Source organism: Marmota monax, unplaced genomic scaffold, assembly GCF_021218885.2.
Source record: "Marmota monax isolate L192 unplaced genomic scaffold, Marmota_monax_Labrador192_F-V1.1 WCK01_AAM20220418_F8-fsc00106, whole genome shotgun sequence".
Taxonomy (NCBI): Eukaryota; Metazoa; Chordata; class Mammalia; order Rodentia; family Sciuridae; genus Marmota; species Marmota monax.
Genome location: NW_026695218.1, coordinates 5979250 through 5995884, shown reverse-complemented (window position 1 = coordinate 5995884; position 16635 = coordinate 5979250). Strand labels below are relative to the sequence as shown.

General features: G+C 50.7%; 1 protein-coding gene across 9 annotated transcripts; it reads right to left on the bottom strand.

The window, feature by feature from the left end:
* Positions 1-112: 112 nt before the first annotated feature.
* Rtkn (rhotekin) lies at positions 113-15566 on the bottom strand. Of its 9 annotated transcripts, none has more exons than XM_046432267.2 (13): positions 13793-13885; positions 12997-13280; positions 6385-6584; positions 4590-4651; positions 4439-4492; positions 4219-4336; positions 3825-4034; positions 3096-3190; positions 2898-3004; positions 2546-2674; positions 1637-1805; positions 1394-1498; positions 113-803 (listed from the first exon to the last, which is right to left on the bottom strand). In XM_046432267.2, the coding sequence occupies exons 2-13, from the start codon at positions 13066-13068 to the stop codon at positions 475-477; spliced, it is 1650 nt and encodes a 549-aa protein (XP_046288223.1). In that variant the 5' UTR covers positions 13069-13280; positions 13793-13885; the 3' UTR covers positions 113-474. The 9 variants fall into 9 exon arrangements, with proteins under 9 accessions (XP_046288223.1, XP_046288222.1, XP_046288220.1 ...); XM_046432266.2 differs by having other exon boundaries at positions 12997-13414; positions 13793-13869; XM_046432264.2 differs by lacking the exons at positions 12997-13280; positions 13793-13885 and adding an exon at positions 15152-15563.
* Positions 15567-16635: the final 1069 nt, after the last annotated feature.

Below are 16635 nucleotides of genomic sequence, written 5' to 3'. Positions count from 1 at the left end.
AAAAAGTAAAAAAGGGCTGGGATTGTGGCTCACTGGTAGAGTGTACCTGGGTTCAGGCCCCAGTACCAAAAACAAGCAAACAAAAAAGAAAAAGAAAAAGAAAAAAACCATGTGAAGGCTGCTGTTAAATAACTTTAATGGTTGATGTAGAAGTGACAGTGGAAGTGCATTCCTCCCAGGGCTCTTCAGTGCCATCCTCAAAGCTGATTAGTGCAGGGAGGTAGGGCAAGGTGTTCCAGTTTTCTCCCAGGAAGGGTTTAGGGGGTCCCAGCCAGGGCTGGGAGCGAACCCCTCAGTACCATGACAACCACACCTAAGAGGGGCTTCTGTTCCCCCTCCCCCAACTACCCCCAATCCAGTAGAGGAAGAGGAGGCCATGCTGGCCAACTTGCTACACACAGTGCTGTCCTCAGAGCCCAACTGCATGTGGGTCTTTCTTTATTCTGGCCAGGTCCTGTTGCCAGCACCTTTCTCTCACACTGGTGACTGGAGCCAAGTACGGAGTGGGCCTTTGCTGCAGAGGCCTCTAGATCGTGGGGATCGCTGTGGCGGGAGCGGGGCAACCAAGCGAGAAGCCCCAGGGGAATGGTCTGGGGGAACAGCATCCAGGGAAAAGGTTCGGGGTCGCCCCCAGGGAAGGGGGTGTGTCCAAGCTGGGGATACTGATGCAGGCGGGCAGGGGCTATGCAGGGCAGGCTGGTCTGTAAACACTGCTAGCCAGGGTGGGGGTGTCTCCAGCCTTGTGCCCTCCCGCTGGGCCAGGATGTCTGTCACTGCTGCGATGTCATCTATTGGCTCAATAGCTGTGGCACCAGGAAGGGGTTGAGGGGGAGGGGACTTGTCAGAGCGTAGGCCCCAGATCTACCCAACCCTGACCATCACCTGTCACTGTAATAGGAAGAAAGCAAAGCCTGGATCTCAGCCGAGATTGCATTGTCCTGTAGAAGCAGCCCCTCACCTGGGCCCCCTGGGGCCACAGGCTCCGATAAGACTGTAGAATACAGGATGCAGGGTGGTGGGAAGACAGGGTAGCAGAAGTGCGTGGAGGAACCAAGAAAGAGGAGAAAAATAAAAACAGTGCCAGGCAGGTGAGGGGTCAGAGAAGGAGACAGGAATCCGCATGCAGAAAGGGAAACAGAAAAGAAGAAATTAGGAAAGAAATCCATGAAGTGAATCTGGTTCTTTGGGGTTTTGTTTTGAACTTTGGTGGAGGTGGTTCTAAGAAGAATTGGAGAGGAGAAAGAAGTACAGTGGGACTGGGTGGAATATGGATCCCCAGAGATCTGCCTTAGCCCAAAGTGTACTTTCTCTCTGTCTCCATGATCTGGGCTTCCTTGAGGCCCCCAGCCCCACTTCCCATCAGGTTCCCCAGGAGGACTTTCCTCTCACTCACCCATTTCATGGTATAAGGACCCCTGCTTGGCCAGTGCTTGGGGTGGTTTGCGGGGAGCAGGAGTTTCAATTTTCATGATTTCATCACAGCACTGCTTCCACTGGCCTGCAGGAAGAGCACTGAGTGGAAGAGAAGGCCAGATTGCCCTCTCTCCACGACATTCCCTTCCATCCACTCCATCTGGTTAAAAATAAGAAATCTCAGGCCCTCCCAAAGGTTCAACCCAGCTGCCTTCTCTCTTACTCATGTCAAAGAATAGCTGCCACAGAGCCTCCTTCCAGCTCTGCAAGGCTTCCCGGCTCTCAGTCTGAAGGGTGTGCGTCACCTCGTCATCCCCATACTGGTTGCTGATGCTAAGGGTGAAGGGCCGTCCTGGGGCCTGGTCCAGCTCTCCTGCCCTGACTCGAGTATCCTGCAGGAGAAAGAAGAGAGCTGCTTCCACCTCCACCATGGCTGTAGAACACAGCAGTGATGCCAGGTGGCCTAGAAGGAATGTTTGTGGGATTTTTGCTGAACCCTCATTTGCCTCTTGACCAGAGTGGGAAGGAATGGTAAGAAAGGACTAGAGATGACCTGGTCAGTGCTGAGTCAGGGAAGAAGAGTAAGGTGGAAAGAATCTAAGCAAAGCAGGAAAGGCACCAAGGTGGGCAAGAGTGCTAAGGCCCAGGGTCCCTCAAAACTTTCAGAATGTAGGCAGAGGGTTGGGGATGTAGCTCAATGGTAGAGCACTTTGCCCAGCATGCACAGACTCTGGATTTTATCCCTAGCACTGCAAAAACACAAAGGAAAGGCAACCAAAGGGTTAGAGAGCAGCAAAGAGCAATTGACCTAGGTAGGGAGAGATAAGGAATAAGTGATAGATACTAATTGGAATCTCAGGTGCGTGAAGGAAAAGAACAAAAGCCCTAAACTGGCAGTGGAACTCTCTCTGGGACTTGATAGGGATGAGGATGGTGAATGGAGAGGACAGCTTTTCCAGTGATGCTATCTGTGGTTGGGGAGAAAATGGTCCCCTTAGCATCCCTGGCTCTGAAGCAGGATATGGTACTATTAGGAGCAAGAGGCCAACCTCCCTGTTTCTGAGATCTGGGGCCTGAAAGAGAGGTGCCTGGGCCCAGGCACCTAGTGGCCTCACCACCAGGGACCCATCACCTTGTTGATCACAATAGTAAATAGTGGCTCTTCCCCAGTGTCTGCGTCTTCAGGTCGCCGGTAACAGAAGAGGTTTGTGCCTTTCAGGATACCATGCACTTGTGTCCCGTTCCGTAGCTCCCCTGCTTGCTGCATAAATGACTTAATGTTTCCTGGGGGAGTCACACCCCCAGCACTCTTCTTCCCAGTCCCCCACTGACAACCAGCCCTCTTTGCCCCACCTCCTGTCTGTTACTCCCTTCATCTTGCCATACCCCCTTCCTTCACCCAAATCTTCATTTGCCAGTAGTCCTGTTATTCCCAAGTGATCCAGGTCTCTTCTGCTTCCTCCCACTCCTCAGGGCCCTCTCACCTGCACCCTGAGGGTACCACTTGCAGTGGGCTGAGACATGCAGAGAGGCTGAGCTGCCAGGCGGCAACACACGCTACCATAAAGGGGCAGCCAAGCAGGGTTCTCTTCTGAGGGAGGAGGAAGTGCAGGGTGAGGTGGGAATAAGAAGGAGACTATCCCACAGCCCCTCTTGCCAGTGTCCCCAACACACACACATACCGTGACTGGCAAGGGTGAGATCATGTGTGCGGAACCCATCTTGCACTGCTGCCAAGGTGAGCGTGGTGTGAGCCAAGAGGTGGTAACGAGGACCCCTGGAGGAGAGAGGAGTGGGCATCAGCCTAGTAAAGCGTGTGCTCAACAGCAGGAGCAGGACTGAGCAGTCCTGCCCTGTTGTTTGGCTACCCGATAGAATCCTAGCTTCCCTCCCTGCCAGGGGTTAGGAATGAACATTCACTGACCTCTTGCTAAGTAGCAGGACCTACTCTTTAGGTATGTTATCCCATTGTATTTGCTTGACAGCCTGTGAGGTTGGTGGCATTCTTCAATCAATAGATAGCATTAGGCTTAGAATTTGAGAAACTCGCCCATAATTTATGGCTCCTCAGCGTCATAAATTCTACAAGGTACTTCCAGGTGTGTGTAGGTCACACCACAAAGCCCAGGCTGCCTTGCTTCAACCAAGGAGCTGTTTATCCACATCTAGAAGATGTTTTTGCAGCTGCTAAAAAATCAAGACCCCAGAACCTAACTCTCCCTGCTTCCTATGGCCTTGTGGACTGGTTTAGACCAGAATGCCTCCCAGCTGTGTGGCCACTGCTTATTCATGTCCATCTGCACATCCTGGTGGCAGTGCAAAGTAGGTCCTGAATTCTTAAGGTTCAAAGATGACCCGTGGGGTGGACACAGCAGCTGAGGGCAGCAGGGGAAAGGGGCTATGGGCCTTACCCCACAGCTGGGGTGGGGAGCAAGATGGGACTGCTTCCGGAGCCCCCAGCACTGTCCATCGATGCCCGGACACGCCTCCCTGAGGAACGGCCCAGAGAGCTGCTAAGTTTGGTAGCAAGTCTCTTGGGGGCACCAGCCAGGGCCCCTTCTTCTTCCAGACAGGCTCCATACAGCTCCAGCCGAAGTTCAAAGTCTGGCCCTGCCTCAGTGCTACAGAAGGAAGAGGAGGGTGGTCGCATTGTGTTCTGTGGGAGACAGAACTAGGTGGGGACTAGAGAGCACATACAGGACAGCTCCACAGGGAAGGCCAGGTGCCCATCTCCCGCCTCCTCCCCTACGTCAGAGATTAAAGCAGAGTGGAGAAAGGAAGGAGCCATGGGAGTGAGGTACTCACAAGAGTACATTGTTCTGAAAGGAGATGTCCGTGAGGGTTCTATCCACCAGGATCATCTCTGTGTCCTGAATTTCTTCCCCTAGCTGCAACAGCAGGAACACAGCCCAGCGGTGCAGATCTTGGGATAAAGGGCAAAACTGGTTAAAAAAAAAAAAATGCCCCACAGGAGCCTCTAATCTCCTGGACTATCCCCTGAATTTGTCCAGGGTATAAAACTCACCACCCTTGTTCTTGAAATATTCTGTGTCCTTCCACATGAGTGGGATCCGGAGGTCTAGGGGACAGAGAGATAAGAATAGGTGTTGATATGGGGCGGGTGATCCTATGGCCAGGCAAGGGGTGCCAGCATCTGGGGCAGCTGTACTTCTTACCAGAGATGCAGACCCTGCCACGGCAGGGGGAGCGCTCACTGGGTGGCCCGGTGTCAGAAGGCCTGTTGGTAGATCACAATGTCCTGGCCTGGTCTTTACACACTCTTTCCCCTTTCTCTGATTCCCAAAGGTTTTAGGAGATCCTGGTCCCAGGGGCCTAGTCCCCAGGGCCCAGGCTGATATGGCCAGCTGAGAACTGTGAAGGACAGTTACTTACTGCACCCAGAGTTTTACTTGGTTTTGGGACACTATGGCCATTGCAGCCATATTAACTCATACGTGCAGTGTACAAGCTAAGGGTTCTTCCTCCTCCAAACACCCTCTTGGACCATGTCTCCAGACTCCTGCCATGGACAAATGGGACTGTGAGAAGACTGGTACCTATAGGGATTCTTCTCCATTAGACCGTGGGTAAGAGAAGTTTGCAGGCTTTTCTAACGATAGGGATCCTTTCTAGCATCTCATCATTTTTTTGATGTAAGAGGGCACTAGATCAGTCAAAATCTAATTTGACCAGTGTTTGATGAAAGGTTAAAAACACAAGTAGGAAATATTTGTGTTCCATTCACCAGAGAAACCTCCACCACCCCTCCCCGAGCTTTGATGGCCCTTTATCCCCCTCCCAGATACACTGCTCCTTCCCAATGCCCCAAGTTCCTCAATCCCCCACTATAAGGCCTCACACATGCAGCATCCTCCCCTCCCCCATCATCACTGGGATTCAGTGAATGTGTGTTTCTCTCCTAAAGTGATGTCAGTTTGTCTACACTTACTTATAATAGCACTAAATATAATTTTTGACTTAGGATCTTCATTCAGCTAAATGATGTGACACTGATGATGATTAGCTGCCAGGGACTTGGATGTACCTCACATTACACTTTGGACTATGTGGTGACTTGGGCAGGGCAGCCTGGATAGCCTCCTCCCAGAAGGCAGGGCACTCTTAGTTTCCTGGCCTACTTGCCCATCCTCTGGCTGTGAGGGGCAGCTGTGGAATGGGTTAATACCTTCTGTTGGCTTCATGGGTGAGCTCATGGCAACCTCCCTTTGTGAGTGCCCTCGTGGCTATGATTGGCATAATGCCAGTGAGGGCTGAGACCATCTCCCCACTCTTCCCAGGTGAGGCAAGCAGGCCACTTTGCCAGAAGCCAATTCTCCAAATGACCAATATACCAAAATGACCAAATCTCAAAAATTATCAACTTGCCAAACATTTTCCCTAACCATGGCATCACCTGAGTCATTTCATTTATATCTGTCAAATCAGCAGCATCTAGTGTCAGTGTAGCTTGTGCCCTTTGAGAATGCACAATCTAATTTACGTAAAATGGGTAGGCTTTCATTTAAGTGATTTTTTTTTATGTGCTTTCCCAATTCCTGCCTCTAGTGGTGAAGCCCAGGTACAACAAATTATTGTCAATTTGTGGTAAACTGGCCATTCAACAAATTGGCTACTTAGTGAACTGACTTTAAGAAAATTAGTTTTCCAGAAGCCAGCCAGTCAGACTTATAAGATCACAGGCAGGGCTTAGCACATTAGTGCTTTTGCATTGCTTGCCCAATTCCTCAGATTGTCCACTTCCACCAGACACATCAGCTTTCTGATTCTAGCCCTACTACTCTGGGCAATACATGGCAGTGGTAAAATCCCAAGGTGTGTTCTTGGCCCCTGTCAGGCCTTCATGAGGAAGTCATCTGCAGAGCTGTCCATACTATATACGGGCACAGGCTGAAAAACCACCACCCATATAGCCACCTGCTCCCAGGGAGGCCTCAGCTCCCCCTTGCTCACCGCCTGCCAGTCTTCCCCAGCACCTGGGCCTCCTTGCGCCGCTGCAGTTCTCCCATGTAGCTGAGGATGCGGCTGTTACACACCAGCAGGCTCTTGGTGGCCTCCAGAGCCTGCTCTCGCTGGGAGCAGGCTGCCAGCAGCTTGCAGGCCCCTTCCCTCATCCGGATCTCATGATCTAGCTTCCTCTGCAACTCTGTGTCCTAGTCAGGGTCAGGGGAAAGGTGAAAAGGAAATGTCAGGGAACAGGCTGAAACATCCCCTTGTCCCCAAGAGAGCTGTGGCCCAGGAAAAACTATCAAGAAACTAATTTTTTAAAGCATATAAGAGCAAGCAATGGAGCTTAGCCTCAGGTGCCCAAGAAGAACTAGAAAAGCTTTGTAAAAATACAGATGATTGGGGTGCAGTGGCATACACATAATCCTAACAACTTGAGAAGCTGAGGAGACTGATCTCAAGTTTGAGGCTTGTGAGGGCAACTTAGCAAGACCCTGTCTCAAAATAAAAACAAAAAGGGTTGGGGATATAACTCAGTAGTAGAGTGCCCCTGGGTCCAATCCCCATACCACAAAAACAAAACAACAGATGTTCTCATGCTTTGATGGGTGGGAGTATAGATCCCTTCTGCTTCTTTTGAATGCAATTTGTAAAAATCTATGAAATCTACCAATCCATGCATCTTTTTATCTAACCAACATCTATTCCTTTACCCTACAGATACAGTTACACATATAATACTAGGCAAGCCATATGTACCAAAATATTCATTTAGCATTGTTTTATTTATTTAATTGGTTGATTGTGGCACTTTACCCCGAGCTACATCCCCAATCCCCCTGCTTTAAAAAAAAAAAAAAAAAAAAAAAAACAGAGTCTTGCTAAGTTGCTGAGGCTGGCTTCAAACTTGTAGTACTCCTGCCTCAGTCTCCTGAATCATGGGATTGTCGGTGTGAGCTATCATGCCAGCTTCAGCATCGTTTTAAATGTCAAAATTGGGGGCTGGGGATATGGCTCAAGTGGTAGCACGCTCGCCTGGTATGCGTGCGGCCCGGGTTCGATCCTCAGCACCACATACAAACAAAGATGTTGTGTCCGCCGAAAAACTGAAAAATAAACATTAAAAATTCTCTTTAAAAAAAAAAAATAAAATAAATAAATGTCAAAATTGGAGGCCCTTCAATACAGCATTAGTTTGATAAGTTATGGCACATCTATACCATGTGATATTTGCAGACATTAAAGAGTAAGTAGACATATGTGTACAGATACAAAATAATCTCCAGAAAATATATTGTGAGAAGAGAAACCAGGACAATATTATACTACCATTTGTGCATGGTATATATACATATTTATATATACATTGACATGCATATTTATACATAAAATATTATCCAGGAATGGAAAGAGACATGGCATCATTAGGGAAGAAGCATTCCACCCATGCTGCAGAGAACCCCATACACATGTCAAATTAGAGCACCCAACACCATCTGGCCCTGAGCTTGGGAGGTAAGGTCAGCAGCAAGGAATGGGAATGGGGGTATGGGTGTTCCAGGAATGAGGGGCTGTGCCTAAGGGCCAGAGGGGAGGTTCTGGGAGAGGAACCAGGATTTCCAGGAACATTCCCTCCAAAAGTAGTGCTTCTGGTACTTAATAAGCACTAGACAATTTATTCAGCCTCTCTAAACCATGGTAAAATGAGGATTAAAATAGTTCCTACATCCTAGGGTTTGAGGATTCAGTGGGAAAGGACCTAAAGCACTTAACACAATGCCCAGCACACAGTACATGTAGATGGCAAGGATGCTTGTTTTAACAGTGATGCTACTTTGGCAGCAGTGGTATTCACCCAATGAATACTGGGGCATCCCTGTGCTGTCCAAGGTTCAACACATAAAACCCAGTTGAGAGATGAGAGATTCAGACATTAATGGCTGTTCTATAAATGCCATGTCATAACATAACACAAGGAAACAGACTTCATTTGCTTCTGGCTTAAGGTAATCAGAAAGGCTCCATAGAGGAGATAAAAGACTAACCCGGTCATAGTATGTAAGGTTTCAATACACAAGTGGAGGCACCGGGTTGGAAAAGGGGAATGGATGTGCCTTCCCCAAACCTGTCTTCTCCCTCATACCAGCTCTCTTCCGCACCTTGTACCCTTGCTTCTGGTTCCAGCCTTCAAGCATCCAAGACCCCCCTAAATTCCTTCTTGCAAATGTCTTGTCGACTTTGCCTGCAAATTCCTCCGTTATCTATTTTCTGAACCACTGTACTAGGCCAGACTTTCATCACTTCACCCTGGTACCATCTATTTGTTTCCTTTCCAAAATAGGCTGACCCAGTCCCAAAGCCCCCTCCACCAGGAAGCCCTCCCAGACTACATAGCACTTCCCAGCCTAGCTGTATCTGTCTTCACCAGGGTCCTATCTCTGCTAAGTGTCACTGCTTGCCATCCCCTACCCCACTCCACCCAGCTTCAGTCACAAATTCCCCAAATGGGTAAAAGCAGAGGGGGAGGGGGACGCAGTGATGTTGTCCAGCCCTCTCCTGGCTAGTCTCCTTGTTGTCCGGGTCCCGGCACTCACAGATCCTTCCCTAGCCCTGTCCATTGCATGTGCAGCGTGGGCAGCGGGGTCAGGGAGCAGCACCAGCTCTGGGAGCCCGCAGGGCTGAGGGATGCAAGGAATCCGTGGGGCCCAGGCGCCGGCGCAGCTGAGCTCGTGCCTGCTGCGCTTGGGGCGCCGGTGACATCAGCTCCCAATTGCCGCGAGAGCCGCTGTGGGGCGCCAGGCACAGGCCATCCCTCCGGGTCTAGGTCTGGGCATTGCAACCTCGGACACCCTGCTGCAACGGAACCTCAAGGTTACCCTTATTGCTCCAGAAAGGCCTCTAGGCCCTTTGGGAGGCCCCTCCCAGGGTTGTGTAGCCATTTCCTGAGGGAAGTGTAGCCGGTGGTGTATAAAGTGGGGAAACTGGGTCCTAGAGAGTTCCCTAGGCCCTGCATGGATAAACAGGGCTGGGGACCTAGACACCTCCCCTATATGCCCAACCACCTTCCAGCCCCAAATCACTCTCCCAGGGCTGCAGCCAAGAGTGCCTTTGAAAACTGGCTCGCAGGTTTTTTGGGTAGAGCATCCTTAGACTGTGCCCCCATCTCCCCATGCCAGGTTTTTGGGTACAGCATCCTTATACTGTGCTCCATCCCCACCCACACACACTCTGTCCCCAAGTAGGCAGTATTTTCCCCACACTGTCCTGGGAAAGAGCCCAGAGTTGAGTGTCAGTATGGACCTGGGTCAGATCCCAGGGGGCTGAAGGAGGATGAGTCACCGGCAGAAGCCCCAGTACACATTAGGCCTTCTGTGAACATCCCTTCCCACCCCTCCTGCTGTCTTCTGCCCCTGACTTCCTGCTCTGCTTCTTACCACCTTTTGTTCCTTTCAAAATCCCCACCAGGGCCTCCAGTTCAAATACTGGTTGAGGAACTTGACAAGCTTTGAGCATTTAATATCTGGAATCTCATTATTTTTTTATTATTTATTTATTTGCTGTACCAGGGATTAAACTCAGGGGCAATCTACCACTGAGCTACCCCTACAACCCCTTTTATTTTTAATTTTTATTTTTTGGGGCACCAGGAATTGAACTCAGAGGCATTTGACCCCTGAGCCATATCCCCAACCCTATTTTGTAATTTATTTATAGACAGGGTCTCACTGAGTTGCTTAGCACCTGGCTTTTCCTGAGGCTGGCTTTGAACTCATGATCCTCCTGCCTCAGCTTTCCATGTCACTAGGATTATAGGAATGGGTCTCTGTTCATAGACTGGGGGGAGTGTTCCACCTCCTCCACAATTATTTGAGGATTAAATGGGAAAGTCTAACTGCTAGCTCAGCCTAGAATATATTTAAAAATAAGCTTTCTCTCATGCTCACCTCTCCTGTACTTGCAGCTTAAGCCACCTCCTCCAGAAAGCCTTCTTGGACTTAGTCTTCCAGGACTATCTTTCTTGCCATTCCCTGAAATATCAATGGGTGTTGTTTCTGTCTTTTGGGAACCCACTTAACTTGGGGGACAAAGAAAATAGCAAGCTCAGTTTATGGCTCAAGGAGAGTTGACCAAAGTGAAAATTAAGCCCTTCCTGTGTCCCATGTCTCCCAAAGAGAAAAATGACATGGTTATGGGAAGGGGTGCACGACAACTCTGTTCAATAAAACTTGTGATGCTGGAAATGTTCAATAGCCATCTAGCACTTGAAATGTGGCTAGAACAACTGAGAAACTAAACATTTTATGTTAATTAACTAAAATTAAGATTGAAATATCCATCTATATGTTGTGGCATGAACAATGCAGAGGACTAAGAATGGCAAAAAGCTTTTATTTTTTATTAGAACTGGAGATTGTACTCAGGGGGCTCTACCACCAAGCCCTTTTTATTTTTATTTAATTTTTAAAATTCTTATTTTGGGTACTAGGGAATGATCCAGGGGCACTTTACCACTGAGCTACATCCCCAGACCTTTTTATTTTGATTTTGAGATAGGGTCTCACTCAGTTGCAGAGGCTGGTCTCAAACTTGTGATCCTCCTGCATCAGCCTCCCTGGTTGCTGAGATTTCAGGTGTGTGTTACTACACCCAACTGACAAAAAGATTTTATCTCACTTGCCAACACAGGACCAATTAGGTAATGTTAGAATCCCAAAGGGTTCATTTGGCACTTTCCTCAAAACAAAGAAAGGTGACTCTCTCCAGGCAAACAAATAAAAGTGTCTCCTCCTGATGCAGCTGAAACCAGACCAGGAATTCTGCCTCTGGCTGGCACGTGTGAAAGACACAGTCTGCACAATTTATGCCAAGTCTGTACTAAGGAAAAGGAAGATTCTGAAGTCACGACTGGAATCATTAGTAAAGAGTGCCATGATTGACTAGAAATGTCCACTATGATCCAGGGAGTATGGATGCAGGCTGACTAGCAGCGTATATGCAATAAGTTGACATTCTTGATGGAGACTCTACACTCCTGCCTCTAATCTTCCTCAGCAGCAACTCCCTGCCTGGTCCAGGCAGTCACTTCCACAACTTTCTCCACCTGCCCTATCTCAGAGAAAGGCCACCATACCCAGTTGCTTAGCCACACACCTGGGAATCATTCTGGGCATTCTGTCTTACTCCTCTTATACAATCATCAGCAAGCCCTGTTAGATCTACCACCTCCTTCCTCCTTTTTCTACCATGAGCACGTTAATCTACACCAGCAGGCTCATCCCCCTCTGACAGCAATGTGAACATCTACTTGGTAGTCTTTTGCCACCTCTCTTTTCAACCCTCCTCACCAGACCTCCCCCCACCCACCACCACCCAGTTTATTATCTACAACAGTGATTCACAGCAGATGAGGCTGGCTATGTTGCATGCCTGCAATTAATCCCAGCAACTGAGGTTAGGGGTAGGCTGAGGCAGGAGCATCCCAAGTTCGAGGCCAGTTTGGGCAACTTAGCAAGACCCTGTCTCAAAATGAAAAAAATAAAAAAGAATTTAGTGGTAGAGCACTCCTGGGTTCACTTCCCAGTATGGGGGGTGGTGAGATGAGTCCTTCCTCTGCTTTAAATCCTTCCATAGACCAACATCATACCTAGAGTACAATCTAAGTGCCTTGTCATAGCCCTCAAGTCTTGCATGATCTAGCTCTTTCCCATTAGCTTCACTTCAACTACTATATTCCAGGTACACTGAATTGCTTTCTTTCCTACAAACTTATTACCCTCATCCTTGTCTAAGAGCCTTTGCCCTTGCTATACCCTTTGGAAAAACCTTCCTCCAATCTTCACCTCTTCAAATCCTCCCACACCTCCACACTTAATGCTACCTCCCCCATCTGATTTTGATTTCGCTCTCTTGTCTTCAGCATATTGTCACTATGATATTATCTGTGTGTTTGCATGATTATTATCTGTTCTTCCACTAGAATGGACCTTTCCTGTCTTGTTTGTCCTTGGTCTAGAAAGGAGCTTGACACACTGTATATGTTTAATAAATGTGTTTAAGAATGAATAAATAGGGCTGGGGTTGTGGCTCAGCGATGGAGCGCTCGCCTAGCACATGCGGGGCCCTGGGTTCGATTCTCAGCACCACATAAAAATAAAATAAAGATATTGTATCCATCTACAACTAAAACATAAAATATTAAAAGAATGAATAAATAACTCCCTACCATCTCCAGGGCCAGCAGAATCTTCATCCTGGCCCAGTATCTCTATTTTCTTCTCTACTGAGCTACATCTTTTCTGCAAACCGCTCTCAGTTGAACTCTCTCCATTCCATACATGAAAGGAGGCCTTGCCCCCCATAACAGCCACCTACACCAATCCACAGAGCTTCCAAAAATAGGTGTGAAGACCCCCACTGTCAACAGGATGTTCTGTCAGCAGAAGTCGGTCTGGGCCCACACACTGCACCCAACAAAGGGCAAAAAGAATCACCTGTTCCTCTCCCCACTTAAAAAGCAGGCCATGCCCTCCCCCACTCAGCCCCAGCAGGAATGAGCAAGGCAGAGAGGGTCTGGGATGCAAGCAGAGAAAATATGTTCTTCAGGAGTAGGGGCATTACCTCCAGGCTGAGTGCCATCTGCCGAATGTAGAGCATATTGAGGTCCTCCAGGATGTGCAATCTGTCCTGCATCTCTGTGCCCCCCTGAGCCTTTCCCTTGTCAGCCCCTCGGTGGGGGGTGGGGCAGGTAGGCACCAGTCCCCCAGTCCTCCCACTGCTCCCTGGTCTTGAGAAAGGTGGCCAGCTCTTGGACAGAGGGCAGAAGCTTCCCCTGTCCTTCTGCACTGTTAGACCCCCTCTGGCTTCAGTGACAAATTTTCCTCACCTACTCCTGTTTCAAAACCCTGGTGGGAGCCAGGAAGGGGAGGAAAGGAAAGTGAGGTGAGGATTAGCAGGGTCCTGGGAGTGGAAGCCAGCTGCAGAGTGGGCTCTGGGCACAGAGTGTCCAGTCTTGCTTTGGTGGCAGCTGTTCTCCCAGCTGTGGAAGAAAAAGGCCCTTTCATTCCCATTATGGCCCCTCCCCAGCCCCCGCCCACATCCCTGGCCTGGTGGACAGAGAATCTATGTGTGGAGAGGGCAATGAGGGGCAGGCACAGCTGGAACGGGGGTAGGGAGGGGACGCCTCCTGCAGGTTCCACAGAGTCCTGGGGTTTGTCAGGAGGTTGGAGCTCTCACAGAGGGCTTCTGACTTAGTTTGACAAAGTTAGGAGAAACAGCAAGCAAAGTGGGTACTTGAGGGGAGATGAACAGAGGGACTGGGACTAAGCGGTGAGTCGGTAATGCGGCCCAGATCCCAGGGCCACCCTTTCCAACTCGGGCCCCCATCCAGCCCGCCCCACCCTGGGCTCACAATTACCTCGCTTTTCCAGCAGAAGGGAGGAAAGAAAGGGAGAAAAGCTGGGGTGTGCCTGTCTGCTGCTGCCCCCGCTCCCCTCTGCGGGCCCCTTCCCTTCCAGACAGGAAACCAGCCCCGAGTCCCAGCCAGCTGCAGTACTGTCCCCACCCCTCCACCCCTGGCCCACGGAGTTACACTCTCCTGGGCGGCCAGCCTGGCCCTGTGGCTCCGCCCCGGCTGCTCGGCGCTGGCCCCCGAAGGCCGGGCGAACCCAGGGACTGCCGGCGCACAGGCCCCTCCTCCTGGTCCCGGGCCTCGCCCCTTACTCCCCCACGCCGGCTCCACGCGGGTTCCTTAAGCAGAGTTGCTGCGGGGGCGGAGGGGGGGGGCGACAAAAGCCCTCTCCCCCATTCCACTAGCTTCTGACTCCGAGAAGGCCTGGGACACCGGGACACCGGTGTGAAAGGGCCTTTGTTCTGGGCAGCCTAGAGGGAAAGGGCAGAAGCCAGGCCTGGAATCCCAGTCGGGAGGGAGAGGGGGCCCGGAGGAAGGCCCACCTCACTTAACCCTTTCCAAGCCCGGGAGGAAAAGACAGCTTGGAATTGGGCTCTCCTTGGGCAAGTGAGGTTGACCTTGAGGACAAAAGTGTCTTGGAGTTGGCTGCGCGCCCTCTCAGTCCTGGTTCAGCCTCACTCCTCCAGCCCCTCCCCAGGTTCTTTGGGGGAATTGCAGGTGGCACGCAGAAGCCCGCAATGTTTAGACCAGTGGCCCTGGGGTAGGTAGACACTCTCAACCTACAGGCAGATCTACTCTTAGGCCCCAGGAAAGAAGGCGGAAAGTTGGGTGTGGCAAATAATCCCAAAGAGTTAAAAAAGACACCTTCCCACAAGCTCTCTGGCAGGGCCACATAGAAGCCGTTTGGGGAGGACTCCAGCTAAGCGGTAGACCTGGACTGTTGACAGAAGCTGGCCCAGAGGGTTGAGACGGGGTTTGGGATGGGCTGGCGATCGGGGGAACACCGACAGCCAAAAGACCGAGAGTTTGGGGTCCACTTGGCTGCCCACCGCCCTTGGCCCAGAGATGCCAGGCACATCTTGGGAATCGAGCCTGGGGTCCTTCTAATTGAGGTCAATCGAAGTTTTTCCAGGCAAAGGCAAATCGTCCCAAACCAGGCCAGGGAATGAGTAGGGCAGTATGGATCCGACCGACCACTGCGCAGATGGTCCGCATCTTACTTTGTAAGTCAGCAGTTCCCGCCAGCTTGGACCCGGACCGCGGCGTCTCCGCCCCTCCGCATGCAAGGGCGAGGGCGGGAGGCAGAGGCGCCCAGGGCTGCGTGCTGGTGCCCGGGAAGGGCAAGGAAGGGACTCTGTTTCTCACCTCAGGCTGGTCGCTGAAGAGGCTAAGTCGGAAGCGGCCGCGTTTGAACTCCATCTCCAGGGCGGAGCCCCTGGCCACTGTGACCCGGCTCCGGTGGTTTCGGGTAAACATGCTGGTAGCTCCGCGCCTTTGCCTGCCCAGTGTGCTCCCTGCGCTCTCCCGCTCTCGTCTGCTTCTGTCCCTCGACGCCGGCGCGCCCGTCAGACCGGGAATCTCCAGCTGCCTGGTTCCCAAACCCCGCCCCGGAGACGACACCTGGGCCGGGCTGGGCGCGGCACCCTACTCTCCCACCCCCGCCAAAGGCTTGGCCCGTCGGGCCAGTACGGGTGCCAGGCGAGCCTGGCCAGACAGCCCCACAAACAAGGACACCCTACACTTCACGAGCACCGCGTGGGCGCATCCTCCTTCCGGCCCGGGTCTCAGGCGCCTCACCTGGGAATGGGAGGACCCAAAGAAGCCCCGCCCCCATCCGCTCCCACCTGTCAAGCCCGAACCTTTAAGCGCGGAAAATCCCGTGGTCACATGGTTCGTCTTGTTGAACACTCCGTGTGCACACTGCACACTCCGCTGAAGCCGGGGCGGGGTCCGCCCAATCTCACCCCAAGCAGCCATTTCAACTTTCTACAGTCCCAAATATCCCTTGTCTTCCTCAACCCTTAGGCTTCCCTCCACAGCTATCCGTCCATTCCCAGGGGCCACCATTCATTCACAAAGGGGTGCTTATATATGCCTTAGAACTCCAGTTTCTTCACTAACTAGCCAGGGATACTTGGTCCAATCATTGAACTTTCTGAAGTTAAGTTTTCTCGTCTATTCAATGGGGATTATAATTATCCCTACTCTGGCAAGTTGCTGTGAGGATTATATATGAGAACGAGTGTTAAATGCCCAGCATAATGCCTGGCACAAGGCAAGTAACCCAAAAGTAGAGCTACGAAGACGAAGGAACAAGTGTAACACCTTTATGCCCCTGGATGTGCCCTACTAGCCTCAGCATACTGATTCCAGACTTATGTTGTTTGAGAGCGTGAGGACTTCCATGACTTCAGTATTGACCATGTAGCTTTGCTGGGTGCTGAGACAGGGTTACCAGTCCCTGCTTCTGCAGAAACAGGGTTCCCTTCTTTCCCTCAGAAAGCCCAAATACATAGAAGGAAATGGCAGAGTATTAACTTTCAGATCACATATGAAGTGTCTCCTGGAGGCTTTGGGACTTACTGGGGAGAATTGAGAGAAGGTAAGACTCCTTCATGGCTGATGGGCTGGAACCAGAGCCATACCAGTCTTTAGCTCTTAGGGAGTCTGTGCTATAGCAAATTACTCAATATTCTTTTGGAAAGTCAGACTTAAAATTACTTAGCAAAGAAGGAAAATTACTGGCTTATGGAACTTAATTGTTCAGGGGCTTTAGGTGTGGCTCCATCCAGGCACTGGGTGTCACAAGGATGCAGTCTCTCTTCATCACTTGGTTCTTCCAACTTCCT

Coding starts and splice junctions, on each gene's coding strand:
- Rtkn (XM_046432264.2), bottom strand. CDS start 15,262: ATGTTTACCCGAAACCACCGGAGCCGGGTCACAGTGGCCAGGGGCTCC. Junction 6,585..15,151: donor TCTTCAGCGACCAGCCTGAG/GTGAGAAACAGA, acceptor GACCCTGACTAG/GACACAGAGTTGCAGAGGAA. Junction 2,675..2,897: donor GTGGTACCCTCAGGGTGCAG/GTGAGAGGGCCC, acceptor TCATTTATGCAG/CAAGCAGGGGAGCTACGGAA.